The sequence below is a fragment of the Hyperolius riggenbachi genome, chromosome 1, assembly GCF_040937935.1.
Source record: "Hyperolius riggenbachi isolate aHypRig1 chromosome 1, aHypRig1.pri, whole genome shotgun sequence".
In the NCBI taxonomy this organism is placed as follows: Eukaryota; Metazoa; Chordata; class Amphibia; order Anura; family Hyperoliidae; genus Hyperolius; species Hyperolius riggenbachi.
In genome coordinates this window covers 673,645,023-673,658,636 of record NC_090646.1, presented here as the reverse complement: position 1 = coordinate 673,658,636, position 13,614 = coordinate 673,645,023, and the positions used below count along the sequence as shown (strand labels likewise).

Here is a 13,614-nt window from a genome sequence, read left to right as displayed (position 1 = left end):
GACGTCATTAAGCCGCGACCCAGAACTGAGCGGCAGTAGGAGCTGAGATGCCGGCCGGAGCGGAGGGATCCGCTGCGGCTTGTCGCTGGAGCCTGGAAGGTGAGTGAAGGCTGCTGCGCACAGGGGGGACACCCCAGCCAGACCCTGCAGGGATCTGGCTGCCTGACCCCCCAACCCCCCCTCTGCAAAAATGCCTGGTCCTGAAGGGGGGTTAGGCCGCCAGTCCCGAAAGGGTTAATACAACGCTGTGTGTGAAAACTACTGGGAGATTATAGTGAAGGTTATTGGCTACTCATCTGTCTATGCTAACTTGTGCATATTGAGCAGATCTGTAAAGACATGAGGAGCCTATATAATACCCCATTGTCGTTGGCTAAATTACCATTACAGTAATCAGCCCAACACGTCTTTATCCTCACGGGATAAGTGTTTTTCCTCTCTTGGTGAAGTTACTGAACTTTTGATAATGTGGAGCACTAGCAAGACATTGTTCTATTGAATGAAAAAATCAACATGCCATCACCTCAGCCTTCACAGACAAAAAAGGCAGAAGTATCAGGAAGCTGGAGAGCAGTGTGCAGTGGAGTAGCGAGAGGCGGAGATATAGGCAAGCCAGCCCTCCTTCCCATGGTCCATGCCCTTGTAGTAAAAGGTGGAAGTATCAGGAAGATGGAGAGCAGTGTGCAGCGGAGTAGCAAGAGGCAGAGATAAAGGCAAGCCAGCCCTCCTTCCCGTGGTCCATGCCCTTGTAGTAAAAGGTGGAAGTATCAGGAAGATGGAAAGCAGTGTGCAGCGGAGTAGCGAGAGGTGGAGATATAGGCAAGCCAGCCCTCCTTCCCGTGGTCCATGCCCTTGTATTAAAAAGCAGAAGTAACAGGAAGATGGAGAGCAGTGTGCAGCGGAGTAGCGAGAGGTGGAGATATAGGCAAGCCAGCCCTCCTTCTCGTGGTCCATGCCCTTGTAGTAAAAGGTGGAAGTATCAGGAAGATGGAAAGCAGTGTGCAGCGGAGTAGCGAGAGGTGGAGATATAGGCAAGCCAGCCCTCCTTCCCGTGGTCCATGCCCTTGTATTAAAAGGCAGAAGTAACAGTAAGATGGAGAGCAGTGTGCAGCGGAGTAGCGAGAGGTGGAGATATAGGCAAGCCAGCCCTCCTTCTCGTGGTCCATGCCCTTGTAGTAAAAGGTGGAAGTATCAGGAAGATGGAAAGCAGTGTGAAGCTCAGTGGTGGGGATAAACGCAAGCTAGCCCTCTCTCCGATGGTCTATGCCCCGATAGATAAAAGGTGGAAGTATTGGGAAGATGGAGCACAGTGGTGTAACTTCAATTCATGGGGCCCCCCAGTGCTTACACACCTTCCTTTGCCTCCCCTTGATGTCCTTGACAGTCTGAGGGCCCATCTCACAAGGTTCCTAAAAAAAAGTGTGGCCATAATGATCTTCATGCCCATAACAAGCATGGCCACAAAACCTGATCTGAAGCATAGTCCCCTGTATTGGAGGAAGGGAAGGTTAGTAGTTAGGGCCCCCTAAACGGCTCTGGGCTCCCCTGCAATCACAGGGGCTGCTCCCCTCTAGTTACACCCTGGCGCAGTGTCAGGAGGCCATGATATAACCCCAATCTCAGTCGGAGTACCCCAGGCCTCTGTTCTGGGCCAAAATCCCAAAAATTAATTAACCCTTCGCACTCTCGCATGCAAATGCTCAAACAAATGCATTCACAGATTCACTCATCCAGGCACCACTGTTATCCCTACAGCTAAGTGAAAAAGCGCACCATGTGCATACACCAGCAATAAGCTGTGTGCATCCTTATTTATTGTCCAGCATTGCGTTATATGTTGGCACTTTATAAATATAATAATATAAGCAAGCTAGCCCTCTGTCCCATGGTTCATGCCCCCCCCCCCCCCCCCCATAAATGTATTGGAAAGATGGAGAGTAGTGTGCAGCGAAGTGGTGAGAGGCGGTGATATAAACAAGTGAGCCCTCTCTAACATGGTCCTTGCCCCATAGGTTAAATGCAGAAACTTTGGAAAGATGGAGAGCAGCGTGCAGCGCAGTGGTGAGAGGAAGTGATATACATGTAGGAAAGTTAGCCCTTGCTACTGTTGTCCATGCCTCTTGTACATAAAAGGCAGAAGTATCAGGAAGGTGAAGAGCAGTGTGCAGCGTGGCCGTGATATAAGCAAGTTAGCCCTCTTCCCCGTGCTTCTGTACATCCCAGGACAGTTTTGCTTCCGAAAATTGTAACTTTTTTTTTTGTCTACAGTTTGAGTAAAAACAAGCTGACTTATAGTTCCTGTCCCCACCTGGCATCTGGGATAAGAGATAACTGGGCCTTGAAAACTCTGGACCTGTCTAGTAACAAGCTGTGTAACAAGAGTGGTCGGAACTTCTCTGATCTGATGGTAGCTCTGAAGACAAGCCAGATAGAGATATTACGGTGAGTATAACTGGGTGCAGCAACGATTATTTGCACGCCATTCCTGACCTACTTGATGTCCCAGGTTAGGGATGGGCGAACAATGCAATTTTGTGTTCACTAATCTTACCGCTAAAATTTGTGAACTAATCGTTCGCAGCAAACGCCATTGACTTTAATGCCAGGTGAGTTTCTAAGGCCTTCAGGGCATCTCTGCAGCCACAATTTCTTTAAAAAAGGTGTAAAATGTGTTCAAAAACTTGGACAGTGGCATAGTGGAGGGGGATCAATGGTGAAATGTTGTGCAAAAAATTACATATTTTACACAATATTTATCATAACATTTGTATAGTGCTTTTTCCCTGTTGGACTCAAAGCACTCAAGAAGAGCTGCAGCCACTAACTCAAAAGGCCACCCTGCAGTGTTAGGAAGTCTTGCCCAAGGATGTCTTAATGAATAATGTTGAAGTTATAGGTACTATCCCATTCCAGGATTCGAACCCTGGTCTCCCATGTCAAAAGCAGACCCCATAGCCAGTACACTATCCAGACGCTACTTAAATGTTTTGTTTTTTTAAAGAGATGTCTATGTTACATTGAGCACATGAATAGGGCTTCTCACCAGTGTGTGACCTCTCATTATGGATGATCAATGATATGCATATACTTCCAAGTTTTTGCAAACGTATGTAAATTTTTATTCAAATATATGCAGCTTGAAAATGGACCAATCGAGTCCCACCCAGGTTTCAATTGATTGGTCTAATTTCAAGCTGCGTATATTTGCTTAGAAATTTACATACATTTGTGTAAACTTGGAAACATTTGCATATCACTGGTCATCTCTATCTCTCATGTGTGACAAGAACTGCTTTCTGTGCAAAACATTTCCCACACTCACCACATGAATAGGGCTTCTCACCAGTGTGAGATCTCTCATGTGTGACAAGCAGTGATTTATGTCCAACACATTTCCCACACTCACTACATGAATAGGGATTCTCACCAGTGTGAGATCTCTCATGTGTGACAAGCAGGGATTTATGTCCAACACATTTCCCACACTCACTACATGAATAGGGATTCTCACCAGTGTGAGATCTCTCATGTGTGACAAACAGGGATTTATGTCCAACACATTTCCCACACTCACTACATGAATAGGGCTTCTCACCAGTGTGAGATCTCTCATGTGTGACAAGCAGGGATTTATGTCCAACACATTTCCCACACTCACCACATGAATAGGGCTTCTCACCAGTGTGAGATCTCTCATGTGTGACAAGCAGGGATTTATGTCCAACACATTTCCCACACTCACTACATGAATAGGGCTTCTCACCAGTGTGAGATCTCTCATGTGTGACAAGCAGGGATTTATGTCTAACACATTTCCCACACTCACCACATGCATAGGGCTTCTCACCAGTGTGAGATCTCTCATGTGTGACAAGCAGTGATTTATGTCCAACACATTTCCTACACTCACCACATGGATAGGGCTTCTCACCAGTGTGAGATCTCTCATGTGTGACAAGCAGTGATTTATGTCCAACACATTTCCCACACTCACTACATGAATAGGGATTCTCACCAGTGGGACATAAATCACTGCTTGTCACACATGAGAGATCTCACACTGGTGAGAAGCCCTATTCATGTAGTGAGTGTGGGAAATGTGTTGGACATAAATCACTGCTTGTCACACATGAGAGATCTCACACTGGTGAGAAGCCCGATTCATGTGGTGAGTGTGGGAAATGTGTTGGACATAAATCACTGCTTGTTACACATGAGATCTAACACATTTCCCACACTCACCACATGAATAGGGCTTCTCACCAGTGTGAGATCTCTCATGTGTGACAAGCAGTAATTTATGTCCAACGCATTTCCCACACTCACTACATGAATCGGGCTTCTCACCAGTGTGAGATCTCTCATGTGTGACAAGCAGTAATTTATGTCCAACGCATTTCCCACACTCACTACATGAATAGTGCTTCTCACCAGTGTGAGATCTCTCATGTGTGACAAGCAGTAATTTATGTCCAACGCATTTCCCACACTCACTACATGAATAGTGCTTCTCACCAGTGTGAGATCTCTCATGTGTGACAAGCAGTAATTTATGTCCAACGCATTTCCCACTCTCACCACATGAATAGGGCTTCTCACCAATGAGAGATCTCATGTGTGACAAGTTGGGATTACCATACAAAACATTTCCCACACTCACTACATGAATCGGGCTTCTCACCAGTGTGAGATCTCATGTGTGACAAGCAGTGATTTATGTCCAACGCATTTCCCACTCTCACCACATGAATAGGGCTTCTCACCAATGTGAGATCTCTCATGTGTGACAAGTTGGGATTTCCATACAAAGCATTTCCCACACTTAGCACTTGAATGTGGTGTCTCATCAGTGTGGGTTCTCGTGGGACAAGGTTTCCTTTATCGACTAAATATTTCCCACAGTCTGAACATTTCCACAAAGCTTTAAAATGAAATAAAAATGCAACCATGAAAAAGTTCTTTAATGATCTTAATTAACTATAAATACTTACCTTTAGTTACTCCCAGGACTGTATCCTCAGAAATGATCCATCACCATATCCTCAAAGAACAAAGAAAAGTTGGTGATTCTAGCATGTACAGGGGCTCTGCTATAAACCACTTAGGTCAACAGCCATTGATAGCAGTTTAAAAACATTTAAAAAACATTTGCATAAAATATGTATTTTTTGCGCAACATTTTACCATTGATCTACTATGCTACTGTCTGGGTCTTGGTCACTTTGTACACCTTCTTTTAAAGAAATTGTGGTTGCAGATTAGCCCTGTATCACCAACATATTTCCCATGGTCTGAATATTTCTTGAGAAAATAGATTTTGAATACTTTAAAGGCCTTTTGGGAAAAAAAAACACTTGTACCCACTCTTCTTTACCTACCTGAACATTTGGGGATTCTAGCATGTATAGAGGCTTTGCCTTTAACCACTAAAGTTGCTGGCCATTGACTTTAATGTTAAATGTGAACATAAACTTTTGACACAAATTTGTGTTAAATGAGAATGGATGAACAGTAACTGTTAACCATGTGCCACTGTCCACCTGGTGAACCATTCTTCCATCCCTATCCCAGGTATAGCAGCATGTTTTAAACCCCCCCCCCCCCCAAAACAAAAAACAAAAACCCAACTCTGTTTATAGTCCTACTACAGGATACATTCTTTGACAGTCAGAAATGCCTTCCTCTGAGAAGACAACATTATGTTGCTAGGATCCCAGAGCATCCAGAGACTCTCTGAGCTCCAAAGAATGGTCAGAGTAAAAAAAATGGTGTAGCAACAAATTGTGGAAGAGTCCCAATACCAGATAATATATAACATTATTTAATTCTACAATTAGGTGGCACAATGCATAGTCCTTTATAGCTGCAGTCTAAGGTCAGGTCTAGGTATTGGAGAGTGGGTTGGTTAGGGTTAGGCATTGGTGGGGGGTGGTGATTTGAGTTAGGCATTATGGGGGCTGGTTAGGGTTAGGCATTGATTGAGGGATCATAGGATTAGGCATTGGTGGTGGGGGTTGGTGGTTAAGGTAAGCCTTTGGCAGAGGGATCGTTTAGGGTTAGGCATCCATAGAGGGAGGGAAGTAAAATATCCGAAACATTTACCAAAATTTTACTATTAAAATTAGCGCTGCACAATAGTAGAAGATCGGGATTGGTACTTCGTCTTTCAGGCGATGGTGGAGAGCCAATACTGTATAGATGTGTCACTAGTCTCCAGGCAAGTGACACATCTGTTGCTGTGGAGGAGGGTGGATCAGAAGTGGATTGAGATGAAATGGGGCCCTAGGCATGGCTTTAGCTCCTTCTTATGGTCATTTTGGTAATATAAGATGGGAGAAGGGTCAGAGAAAGTGGCAGTAGGGCCCCCTCATGTCTACTGAGCCCCAGGCATCTGCCTAGGTTGCCTTGTGGATGATCCTGCTCTGGGGGTGGAGGGACCAAGAGCTGTACATGATGTGAGTGATTCCAGTGTGTGTTTAGCTGGAATCCACTCCAAGTCTTTACCGGCAGTCTTTATCATCCGCCCCCGCCGAGATCATTCACTATGAATGAGATCTCAGGTTACGTGAGTTTTTGCATCTGTTAAGTTGAGATGATTGATAGGATGCCGATCATTTTTATTTGCATGCAAACTTAAAGGGCAACTGAAGCGAACTGAAGTCGAGAGACTGTTAGACGGCGTGATATCCATCTATTTAGACTGTGCAGTGCTGCGATCAGTAGCAGCACTGCACTGGGGACAGCTGTGTGACACGGCTGTCTACCTGGGGGACAAGAGAGCGATCGGCTCTCATAGGCAGAAGCCTATGACAGCCGATCGCAGTAATTGGCTGGCTGTGGGGAGGGAGGGAAGGGAGTTTATTTATTTTTTAAATAAATATTATTGTACGTGTTTAAAAAAAAAATTAATTATTTAACATGGGGGGAGAGATCAGACCCCACCAACAGAGAGCTCTGTTGGTGGGGAGAAAAGGGGGGGGATCACTTGTGTGCTGTGTTGTGCGGCCCTGCAGCTTGGCCTTAAAGCTGCAGTGGCCAATTTTACTCAAAATGGCCTGGTCACTAGGGGGGTTTAATCCTGCAGTCCTCAAGAGGTTAAACAATACCAGTAGCCTGGCAGTTCTGCTGGTCTTTTTGGCTGCAGAAGTGTCTGAATAACACCAGAAACAAGCATGCAGCTAGTCTTGTCAGATGTGACAATAATGTCAGAAACACCTGATCTGCTGCATGCTTGTTCAGGGGCTATGGATAAATGTATTAGAGGCCGAGGGTCAGCAGGGCTGCCAGGCAACTGGTATTGCTTAAAAGGAAATAAACATGGCAACCTCCATATACCTCTCTCTTCAGTTGTCCTTTAATGAAAGTCTAGAACAAAATCCCACAGCACTCAAAACAACCAGTAATCTTCTTTTGTAAAATATGGACCATCAGTGGATAAAAGGCTGGCATACTTCACACCTCTTGAGGCTATGAGTAAGGGCCAAGTTGCAGGCTGAACCATGTAAGTGTTTTGTCCACCACTGCACAGGTAGTCCTCAGTTTCTGAACAATTGTCTTGCAAATCATTCGCTGTTACAAACCCAGCACTCCACAATGTTATCATTACTGCAAGCTAGCGCTGATCGAGACAACAGAGACCTGGTAAGTTTGAAGTGGTGTGGGACTGTCTTGGTGGTGAGTAGAAAGCCATGGAGAAATAAAGGGGGGCAGTGGAGATGCAAAGGAGACACAAAGGGGAGTAGTGGAGACAGAAAGGAGGAACAGGTGGCACAAAGAGGGTAAGTGTAGACACCAAAAGAGGGTACAGGAGGCAAAAATGAGGTAATGGAAGCACAGAGGGGGGCACAGAAGGATATAAGGAAGTACACAAGGATAGGAGAAGGTGCAGAGAGGACATGGGCACAGGAGGTTGCAAATGGGGACAGGATGGGGCAGTAGGGAGACAGTGGGTTTAAGAAAAACATCAGACGTGGGCACAGAGAGATAGGGGGTGATATTTTAGGCAGTGTTCTGACTTACAAACAGTAAGTTTGAACAGAGGTGCCTGGCTCTTCTACTGACTACATATGCTATTGCTCCATTGTTATTGCCTGATGAAGCAGCATCAAACCTGCGAAACGCGTTGCATATTTGGAGTTCATAAATAAAATTGACTGTCTTTACTACAGTCGTTGTGTGTCTACTTGGAGAAGGTAAGTCAACCACTACCTCCTCTATTCAAGAATTTGGTTTTTAAGCTCATTTACCTTCCTTTTATCCTTTTGGCGCCTCTGTTCTCCTGCATAATATTGAGTCCACCCTGGGTGGAGGGTTGAACCCCCTTTTTTCTCATCTACAGAGAGCGACTTCTTATTCCGGAGTGGGGTCAGGAAAATCTCCCCACCTGCCTTTACAGTGGTTGCCTAATGGTAACCCTGGTTTGTGAGTATTAATATTTACTCTATCTAGTAACCATTTACCAGTACATATTACACTATTGGGGCTCTTGGTGTTCCTTGTTTTGACTTACAAACAGATTCAGGTTAAGAATGAGATTACAATCCCTATCACGTTTGTTAGCTGGGAACTACTGGTTTTGTATCTTAGAATAAAGAAGATAACTGGCATGTTGGTGTGCTGCGTAGTTTCATTCTGTATCACTATTCCTGGTATGTTGGCACAACACTTCCACACCACCAGCAACAGGTCTGTCTGGTCTGGGAGGTTGGAGCAGCTTTGCCTCAAACTTAATGACATTTTATACAGCTTTTAATGAGACCAGTCAAATCCTTCATGCCAACTTTGATGGTCTCAGTGCCAAGCTGGGTAAAATATGCATTATATTTGCCAACAAGCTGGGTCTATTAGTAGATCATTGACCATTTCTACTAAGGAATAATGAACTCCTATATTGCTGATGCTTAGTCCAGCACAGGCTTCCTGCAGATCTCTAGGGGAAGTATTTCCTCTCTGTCTCCTCCCATGTTATACTGTAAGGGGATCATCTACATCCATATACAGCATATAATGCATGTCTATTGGGGTAAGGGGGTTGCTATAGGTCATATGCCTGGGCCTCATCAGTTGCTACGTTCTCTCATGATTTGTAATTTTGTGGTCTATTGCAGGATCGGCCGCAGTTCCCTTGCAGGCAAAGCAAGGAAAGAGCTGGAGGAGCTGGAGCATCTCAATCCCGGTATGCTGGTGACATAAGGACCTCGGAGACTGAGAGGACTCAGCCAGCTGCAGCTGTAAATGGAGGAGGCAACACTACATCATCAGATAGAAGCTAAACCATAATTCTCCAGATATAAGGACCATGAGGATTATATACTGGTGATAAATGACACTTATCAGATCAATCACATATACTATATGGCATAAACACAAGCTAATCAGTCCTATGCAGTTCAGTGAAGAAAGGAAGCTTCAGCGATATGCAGGGATGGGTTTCTGGAAAGGCCACGACCTTGGGTGCTGAAAAAGCAGAAGGGCGGCAGGGGAGAGATAAGAGGCCACATGTCAAAATAAATCATCTCTGCTGCTCTGAAGCTGCGCACACAGTCTGAATTCCAGAGCTCTGTGCATCTTCCTGACTTCCTGGTGTGTGATGAGGTAGTGCTATCTCCTGATGATCCAGGGACATACAAGCTTCAGTTTAGTGACATGGTAGTAGAGAATAATTTCTGATGCGGTACGCAGGGGCGTAGCTAGAAATGACTGGGCCCCATAGCAAAAAAAAATTATGGGCCCCCCCCCCCCCCCCCCCGACCTTCCAACCCCACAGACCTCGGACCTCCCACCCAAACATTTGGTGGGGAAATCTGATTTCCCCACAAAACGCTACCAGATTGTCGGCAAATTTCCACACAATATGCAACCAGATTGTTGACAGATTTCCCCACAAAACGCAACCAGATTGTCGGCAGATTTCCACACAATATGCAACCAGATTGTTGGCAGATTTCCCCAAAAAAGGCAACCAGATTGTCGGCAGATTTCCACACAATATGCAACCAGATTGTCGGCAGATTTCCCCACAAAATGCAACCAGATTGTTGGCAGATTTACCCACAAATTGCAACCAGATTGGCGGCAGATTTCCCCCAAAAAATGCAACCAAATTGGCAGCAGATTTCCCAAAAAATGCAACCAGATTGGCATCAGATTTCCCAAAAAAATGCAACCAGATTGTCGGCAGATTTTCCTACAAAATGCAACCAGATTGTCTGCAGCTTTCCCCATAAAATGGAGACAGATTATCGCCAGATTTCCCGACAAAATGCAATCAGATTGTGGCAAAATTTCACCAACAAAATGCAATCAGATTGTTGCCAGATTTCCCCACAAAATGTAGTATATGTAGCCAGGTCTATAGTGGGATAACATTAATTACCTGGAGGGAGGGTGGTTGGGCAGGCTGGCACGCTATTTGCGGTGCAGGCACTGCACTGGGTAGGCAGTTAGCTGGGTGGTAGGGTAGGCAGTTAGGTAGCCAGGTAGGCAGATAGGTAGCTAGGTGGCAGGGTAGGCAGATAGGTAGCTGGGTGGCAGGGTAGGCAGATAGGTAGCTGGGTGGCAAGGTAGGCAGATAGCTAGCTGTGTGGCAGAGTAGGCAATTAGGTAGCTGGGTGGCAGGGTAGGCAGATAGGTCGTTGGGTGGCAGGGTAGGCAGTTAGGTAGCTGGGTGAAAGAGTGGGCAGTTAGGTAGCTGGGTGGGCAGTTAGGTAGCTGGGTGGGCAGTTAGGTAGCTGGGTGGGAGGATGGGCGGTTAGGCAGCCGGGTGGGTCGGTTAGGCGGCTCCGGTTAGGCAGCTGGGTGGGTGGGCAGTTAGGCAGCTGGGTGGATGGGTGGGCAGTTAGGCAGCTGGGTGGTCGGTTAGGGCTGGGTGGGTCGGTTAGGCAGCGGGGTGGGTGGCTGGGTGGGCGGTTAGGCAGCTGGGTGGGTTGCTGGGTGGGCGGTTAGGCAGCTGGATGGGTGGGTAGGTGGGTGGGTGGTTAGGCAGCTGGAAGGGTGGGTGGGTGATTAGGCAGGTGGGTGGGTGGATAATTAGGCAGCTGGGTGGGTGGGTGGGTGGATAATTAGGCAGCTGGGTGGGTGGATAATTAGGCAGCTTGGTGGGTGGATAATTAGGCAGCTGGGTGGGTGGGCTTTGTGCGGGTAATTAGGCAGCTGGGTGGGTGGGTAATTAGGCGGGTGGGTGCTGGTAATTAGGCAGCTGGGTGGGTGGGTAATTAGGCAGCTGGGTGGGTGGGTGGATAATTAGGCAGCTTGGTGGGTGGATAATTAGGCAGCTGGGTGGGTGGGCTTTGTGCGGGTAATTAGGCAGCTGGGTGGGTGGGTAATTAGGCGGGTGGGTGCTGGTAATTAGGCAGCTGGGTGGGTGGGTAATTAGGCAGCTGGGTGGGTGGGTGCTGGTAATTAGACAGCTGGGTGGGTGGGTAATTAGGCAGCCGGGTGGGTTAGGCAGCTGGGTGGGTAATTAGGCGGCTGGGTGGGTAATTAGGCGGCTGGGTGCTGGTAATTAGGCAGCTGGGTGGGTGGGTAATTAGTCAGCTGGGTGGGTGGGTGCTGGTAATTAGGCAGCTGGGTGGGTGGGTAATTAGGCAGCTGGGTGGGTGGGTGCTGGTAATTAGGCAGCTGGGTGGGTGGGTAATTAGGCAGCCGGGTGGGTTAGGCAGCTGGGTGGGTAATTAGGCGGCTGGGTGGGTGGGTAATTAGGCGGCTGGGTGCTGGTAATTAGGCAGCTGGGTGGGTGGGTAATTAGGCAGCTGGGTGGGTGGGTGCTGGTAATTAGGCAGCTGGGTGGGTGGGTAATTAGGCAGCTGGGTTGGTTAGGCAGCTGGGTGGGTAATTAGGCGGGTGGGTGGGTAATTAGGCGGGTGGGTGCTGGTAATTAGGCAGCTGGGTGGGTGGGTAATTAGTCAGCTGGGTGGGTGGGTACTGGTAATTAGGCAGCTGGGTGGGTGGGTAATTAGGCAGCTGGGTGGGTAATTAGGCAGCTGGGTGGGTGGGTGCTGGTAATTAGGCAGCTGGGTGGGTGGGTGGGTAATTAGGCAGCTGGGTGGGTGGGTAATTAGGCAGCTGGGTGGGTGGGTGCTGGTAATTAGGCAGCTGGGTGAGTAATTAGGCAGCCAGGTGGGTTAGGCAGCTGGGTGGGTAATTAGGCGGCTGGGTGGGTGGGTAATTAGGCGGCTGGGTGCTGGTAATTAGCCAGCTGGGTGGGTGGGTAATTAGGCAGCTGGGTGGGTGGGTGCTGGTAATTAGGCAGCTGGGTGGGTGGGTAATTAGGCAGCTGGGTTGGTTAGGCAGCTGGGTGGGTAATTTAATAAGGCGGGTGGGTGCTGGTAATTAGGCAGCTGGGTGGGTGGGTAATTAGTCAGCTGGGTGGGTGGGTACTGGTAATTAGGCAGCTGGGTGGGTGGGTAATTAGGCAGCTGGGTGGGTAATTAGGCGGCTGGGTGGGTGGCTAATTAGGCAGCTGGGTGGGTGGCTAATTAGGCGGGTGGGTGGCTAGTGGGGTAGTGGCCCGACTCCTATCCCCCCCCTGCCTCACCTGGGGTCCGGGGTCCCCCCTCCTTTTACGAGCGGCGGCGGGAGGTGCGGCATATTCAGAAGGCTCCGGCGGGGTAATCAGCCACTAGAGGTTCAGCTGCCTCCAGGCTACGGTCTCCTCTGTATGCTGCGCGCAATAAACCAGGAAGCAGTGCGCGCGGCATACAGAGGAGACCGTAGCCTGGAGGCAGCTGGACCTCTAGCGCCTGATTACCCCGCTAGAGTGGTGAATATGCCGCACCTCCCGCCGCTCGTAAAAGGAGGGGGGGGGGGCCCCGCCGAGGTGAGGGAGGGGGGCGGGGGCCCGGCACGGCAGTATAATAAAAAAATAAAAAAAAATAAAAAGTACTCTCGGGCAGCTGCGGGCCCCCTGTGACTTAGGGCTGCCGCGGGGCCCCGTAGCAACGCTATGGCTGCTATCCCCAATGCTACGCCACTGGCGGTACGGTTTACATTCATGGGTATATCAGCTCATCTTTGCAACTCAAGCTGAGGTGAACAGTATTGGCAGTTGGAAGCAGCTTTTATTTCCCACAATGCAACAAGGTTTACAGAAAGGAAATTGTCAGGACCATGGTGCTGACATCACACTGTGGGAGGGGTTTCACCTCAATATCAGCCACACAGGCCCCCCTGATGATCTATTTGAAAAACTGTAAACATTTCCTGTGGGAAAAGTGTATCCGCTACTGATTGTGATAACATTCCACCCTAGGTTAAAGCTCCTCTTTGAGAGGTTGGTTAAGTTTGTGAATATAATGTATTTTTTTTACAAACCATGGTATATGTTTGTTGCATATTAAACATTTCAATTTTTTTTTTTTGAAGGCTGGAAATGTCAGATAATTAAAGTGAACCTAAACTGAGAAGGATGTGGATTTTTCCTTTTAAATAATACAGTTGCCTGATTCTCCTGCTGATCCTGTGTCTCTAATACTTTCAGCCACAGCCCCTGAACAAGCATGCAGCTCAGGTGCTCTGACTAGAGATTGCCCTGAACCTCAGATTTTAGGTTCACAAACCTCGAACGCGAACGACCACAAAAGTTCTCAAACCTGCGAACTCGGCAAACCGCAATAG

At 47.7% G+C, this 13,614-nt stretch overlaps 1 protein-coding gene across 1 annotated transcript in view; it reads left to right on the top strand.

Annotated features, from left to right (window-relative positions):
• LOC137532518 (NACHT, LRR and PYD domains-containing protein 3-like) overlaps positions 1 to 9,669 on the top strand; it is a 99,717-nt gene extending 90,048 nt beyond the window's left edge. The window contains exons 15-16 of the mRNA XM_068253108.1: positions 2,269 to 2,442; positions 9,108 to 9,669. Of these exons, the coding sequence (XP_068109209.1) occupies positions 2,269 to 2,442; positions 9,108 to 9,192 (259 nt within the window). The 3' untranslated portion in view covers positions 9,193 to 9,669. The remainder of the gene's footprint in view (positions 1 to 2,268; positions 2,443 to 9,107) is intronic.
• The last annotated feature ends 3,945 nt before the right edge of the window (positions 9,670 to 13,614 follow it).